The following is a 6026-nucleotide window of genomic DNA, read 5'->3' as shown; positions in this document are numbered from 1 at the left end:
TTCCCCACCCTGACAAAGTTTATTTTTTCTGCAAAGTTTATTTTTTCCTGTTTATTTTAAGAAATTATTTTTTCAAAGAACCACTGTCTATTGAAACTTCGATATATTTGACTGTTTTGACCTTTAAATGTGTTAATTTGTCAGAGAAACGGTTGACAAAGTCGTTTATATGTGTATACAGACAACTTGAAAAAGTACTTTTTATATTATTTCAACAAATTGTTTTAAATCCAGGTCACTTGAAATAAGTAGTTGGGTCAATTGTTTAATTATGCAAACAAATATTTTCAAGCTGAAGTCCTTAATATTCTAAGTACATGCAGGGCTTCTTCAATCATCTGTGGGTCTTGTTGATCATATTTACTTTTATATAAAAGCATCAGAATTTAAATTGCAAGTGTGATTTGTGCGATAGTCGCATTTGGTGTCAAAGGTGGCTGATTCACTACGAGAAGTGAGAATGTCCATCTTGACTGCACTTTCACTCCTCCACTGACTGCAGCTGCCTACTCTTGTCTACTTTCACTGCGAGGCGTTTCAAACAAGCCTGATCATTGCTATTTGTGAATAGGTTCACTGAAAAAAGAAATTGGAGCGAAATAATGATTCATGCATCTGCACACCTTCAGGGACTGCGATTAACACAAACAAAGTGTGTTTAGTGTATAGACTTATCTAACTATTAAAATTTAGCCTATATTTTCTACAGTGCTTGCATCATTGTTAGGATAGTTTATATTCTGATCATAACCCTATTTGTTTTTTTAAGCACATTTTACCAATTCCAAACCACATCAATCTTAATAATTACTATTAAGACTGTATTTTTTTGATGAGGGATGTGTCTTACAGTCAAATACGCCTTATATTCAGCATAGGCAGTTTATTCTACATGTAAAATGCAGGGCCAAAAAAAGAGATTAAACTGACCCTGAAGAGTCCAAAATTATGAAATGCCCATCAGGATGCAACGCTATTTCGCAATGAAGGCATGATCATCAGACAATGCAATTCTCACTGAGTCACTCAGCAAATTAATCAGACTTGAGAAGAAAAGCTGAATAATAAATGGAGTACTTTAAGAATTAAGGCAACGAATTAAAGCTGTGATGTAAAAGAAGTAGTGACATTTTTTCTTCTGTAACTTAAGTTTTAAAGTTTGGCATCAGTGCTGGGTAGTAACTGATTATGTAATCAGATTCCAAAAAAATAAGTAGACTTGTAATTAGATTATATTACGTAAAAAATATAAATATTACCAATATGGTATAACATTATCCTATTCAATTTAACGTGATAAATGAGGTAAAATGTGTAATGGATTAACTTACTAACAACATTTTTTGTCATGTAATGCTTGTGCAAAATTCAGAATTGGCCTCCATTCAATTCATGAATTTAAATTGAATTGACACCGCCTCACAGGAAGTTGAATTTGAATGACAGGAAGTGAAATTAAATTCATTACAATTCAAAGAAATTCCACAGAGTCACAAAACAAAAAGAATATGTTGAATTACATTCAGTGTTTGGAAGGTTACTTTGGAAATGTAATTGCTTACGGTTATAAGTTACCCATTATAAATGTGGTTTGGATTGCTTTATTTGGATTAGGTTACTTTATCAATGCCAAGCAATTTCCTTTTAATTTGATTAGTTACTAATTGAATTACTCATTTTACCTCAGTAATAAAACTAAATACAAATACATTCATTTTGTAATTTAATAACATAATTTCATTACACATAACAGTCACTCCTCAACCCTGAATACATTTTGTTCTAAAATATAGATAATGATACAATTCTTGAAATAAATTACCCCCTCAATGTTAATTAGTTTTGTTCCAATGTGAAGTAATCAAATAACACAAAGTCGTTGTAAATGCAGTTATCATTTATTCAAATGCAAAACTCACTGAGCAAAAGTGTTGCATCTAATTCTCAACAGCTCCTCAAATGTTTTATCATTGAGTCTGCACCGTTCTGGTCTGAATATTTTTCCTGTAACAGTATTGATTCTCTCAACAGTTGCAGAGGAAGCTGGTATGGCAAGATAATTTCATGCAAGTTGAGTTAGGGCAGGAAAACGGCTTTGGTTTTCTCTCCAATAGACCAAAAGGATCAGTATCCTCTGTAAGACAAGGGGTACTCAAGTGCACAGGACCTCATGTGGGGCTGTGTCAGCTGGCATGGCAGATGATTGACTTTCCATGTAGGAAAAAAGTCCCTCAATGTAGATCACTCTTTAAGAGAACAAATATTTCTATTAATTCCACAATTGACAAGAATTGTTTTCTTGATTTACAATAAGTAATAAGTAAAAAGTGTGCTTGCATGCTTTTAAACACATATGATATCAGTGTTGGGGCAAACTCCTTACGAAGTAATGCCATAATATATTCACATTTGGCTTTAATTGAAACAACTGTTGTGTTGTGAGTTGAAAGTGTGTTTAAGCCCTTTATGAGCAATATGCCAGGCTCTTGCTGTGCGCTACAGTAATGTAATGAGTAGAGTGATGAGTTACTATCCATTGAGAATAACAAGTAAGGTAATGCATTGTTTTTTTTAAGTGAATAACGTGTATTACGTTACGGTAGTAGTGACCCGAACACTGATGATATCAAATATCAGTATCATAATACCATCAAGACATGGTTTTCAAAATAGAAGACTGTCTGTCTTTTAACTTACTTGTAGATGCCTTTTGAAATTTGAAGTAGCCTTGATGGAGCTACAGACTGGAGCAGTGCAGTGCTTGCATATGACTCTGTGGTTTCCAGGTGTTCTTGTTGGAATTGGTTCCTCAAAATGAACTAGTACAGATGATATTGCTATTATTTTCCATGTCGCTGTTATTAGCTACAGGGGTCAAATCTATAAACGTTTGTAATCTGAAGTTGTAAGGGACTTCTGAAACTTAAAAAGTCCAGTGTTGACCATCAAATTGTGTAGAAAAGAAGCTTTCAAACAAATGTCCACCTCAAATTGTTTGGCAACCATTTTAATTACTTGGTTAAAGTAAAGCATTCTGGGAAATGGAGTCATGTTCCACAAAATTGCAATTACAATAAATAAAACTTCATTATTTGTTCTGACTAGAGCTTTTAACTTCCATGGGGGAAAACATTTCCTGTTAATGTAATCTGTACAAGTAGTTCAAACTTATATCATTTATAGAATATGTAATGCAATCTGACATATACTGTAAAGCTTCATTGTTAAAAACGTCACTTACAATATGTGCATATGAATTTCTTTGAATTTTTATTGAAATGCAATTCAAATTGTAATTCTAGATCCTGTTTTTGACATCAATTCAAATTCAAGAATTGAATTGGAATTCAGGAGTCATTCTCAATTCAAATCTGAATTGTGCAAAAGCCTGGTAATTTGGAATCTGTAATGGACTAAAATGTGTTAGTAATCGCACTGTTTGGGAGGAGGGTCAGCAGACAGCATAGGCTACACTATATTCAACAATATTATTGATCTGACTGTACTGACGCTGCTATATGAGAACTGAACTGAGCTGGACGATGACATCATTTTTTGCAGAGCTGCTTTACAGATGAAATGAACCAATTTAATAATTGATGATCTTTACAGCGGATCTGAATCAACACTGAACTGACTTCAGCTGAACAACAGCCGAAATGCATCATTTATTTATCACTGTAACGCTGCTTTGAAACAATCTGTATCTTGTGCGCCATGTAGTGAAATAAGTAAAGGTGACTTGACAATATAGTCCTGAAATATCCAATAAAGAAAATAGTGGGGTAAAAAAAAAAAAAAAAATTATATATATATATATATATATATATATATATATATATATATATATATATATATATATATATATATAGGCTACATAAGATATTTTAGGCCCCAACTAGCTGTTTTGAAAAAAAAAAAAGGTATTTTGACCAACTATAATCCATGTTCCCAAAAACAGCACATCACCAGATCTTCTAAACTTCGTTTCGTTTTCGTTTTATACAAAAAGGATCCCATTTGGGAGGGCCATTTTATGGATTAGAGACTCACGCTGTGACACAAATCCGGTCTGTTATTCGCCCATTGTTTCCCATTGCTGTAGGTCCAACATCTTCTACGTGTGGTGTGTTTTGTTGTGTTGTGTTGTGTAAGGCTATGGTTTTCAGGGAAACGTTAATCTTTTACCCCGTGTTTATAGTCTTAGGCGTCAGCAGTGTCCTGGTTTAGAGCTAAACCTGAAAGTTTAGGTGGACTAGGCTTTTTTCCTTCCTTTACACAACGCAGGATCGAGGGCTGCCTAGGCGTCTTCTCAAATTACAACATCCGCACTAAAAACACGCTATTGAATGGGAATGGCGTCCACCGTCTCGGTTCTTCTGCTCCTGTTTGCGGGAATATTCACGGCGACAGTCGGTGAGTGTATTAAATACCTAACGAAAAGGCTTCTTAACCTTTAATCTATGTTCTTGTCGACGGTTTGTCCGGGTAAACCGATGTCTGTCAAGTATACAGCTGGATCAGCCCTGACAAACAAACGACATATAGGCTATGTCAACAATCTAATTATATTAATTCTATCGCGATGTATCTGTAAACTGAATAATTTATCTTTTTTATGTGTGATTTTACCGCCCGTCATTTTGTTTAATGGTTTCAAGTGTTGGCTAATTGTAGTTGTTGTTTTCCTTTTTTGTCTTCGCAAATATTGTGTAAAGTAAAAAAATATATATTGTTATTTTTAACCTAGCCTAATTATCTAATATTTTGGAACTATTTTGTTTGTTGAATGTTTGATCAACATGTTTCCAGAGATTTGAAAACATCTTAACAGTGATGTATTTCCCCATAAGGTCTAAAATCTGCTCACAACAAGTCATGTTGTTCCAATGAATATTCTTTTCTTCCATGAAACACTTGAGGAGACATTAGGAAGAAAGTCTGTGTTGCTCTTTTACATACAAGAAAAAAAAGGATGGTTATTTAGGGATGTCCTGGTCAAGTTTTTGCGCCCCATAGTCATAGAATATTATTGAGTATCTGCCGATACCGAGTCCCAATCCGATACTTATTTTCCCAGTGCTTGGTGCACACGTCAAGTACATTAAAGTCAATCCAATGTGTACAGAGAGTTTCTCAGGGGCTCACGTGTGTGTGTTTATATATATATTCCAATAAGATTCTCTCTCACACACACACACACACACACACACACACACACACACACACACACACACACACACACACACACACACACACACACCTGTTAAAATGATAGTGGTCACATGTATGACTATGGGACTACTGATATATAGTCAGCCTATATTTTATCTGTATACAAGAAGCAGAATAACTGAAATAAAAAAAGTGGAGTAAAGGAAAGCATGAAGCTTGCAGTGTCAGAAAGCCAATCTGTCAGTCAATTGCGAAGCAAGACGCAACTCAACACGGTATGGCAATAACGTCTCAGGCAGTATGACCGCAGATAAAAATAAACAGTAAATAAATAACTTTTGAATGATTCATTACAAAAGTAAGCATCAAATATGCGCATTGTGTGTGAGGCGCTAGAACAGATCTCATTGGTTCTCGTGTGCATATTTGAGCTTCTTTTCCTTTTGATGGCAGTTGGCAAACCTGCTTGAAGCGATCAAATCCGTGCAGAACTACTTGGTTTTCTTTTGTGTGAGGTTTTCAACTATTCCGTAAGATACTTTTGGCCAATATGTTTTATTTTTCTCATCTTCTTTGCTTTGTCTAGCTGATGATGACTGCATGGGCTACATGACCAGCAGTGGTGTGTGGAAGCCATCCGTTGATTGCGGGATGTTTACATTCTGCTGTGGGACGTGTAATGACAGATACTGCTGCCTCAATCCAATCATGAAGTTATCCGAGGATGCACAAGAGGACTGCATTTTGTGAGCAGTCTTATTTGTCTCATTAAAAATAATGGCTTTCATAGTTTTATTCTGATATCAGCACACCAGCTTCACATTTACAACTCTTTCTGTGGCATTAGCATC

General features: G+C 34.9%; 1 protein-coding gene across 1 annotated transcript in view; it reads left to right on the top strand.

Annotated features, from left to right (window-relative positions):
* Positions 1–6026, top strand: part of shisa10.1 (shisa family member 10, tandem duplicate 1) — a 32467-nt gene that overhangs the window by 21415 nt on the left and 5026 nt on the right. The window contains exon 7 of the mRNA XM_077227078.1: positions 5762–5921. Coding sequence (XP_077083193.1) covers positions 5762–5921 — 160 coding nt within the window. The remainder of the gene's footprint in view (positions 1–5761; positions 5922–6026) is intronic.

Source organism: Siphateles boraxobius, unplaced genomic scaffold (genome assembly GCF_051911475.1).
Source record: "Siphateles boraxobius isolate OS27281-9 unplaced genomic scaffold, OSU_SipBor_1 13, whole genome shotgun sequence".
Classification (NCBI taxonomy): Eukaryota; Metazoa; Chordata; class Actinopteri; order Cypriniformes; family Leuciscidae; genus Siphateles; species Siphateles boraxobius.
The sequence above is the reverse complement of the archived record's forward strand: the minus strand, read 5'-3'. Positions and strand labels throughout refer to the sequence as shown.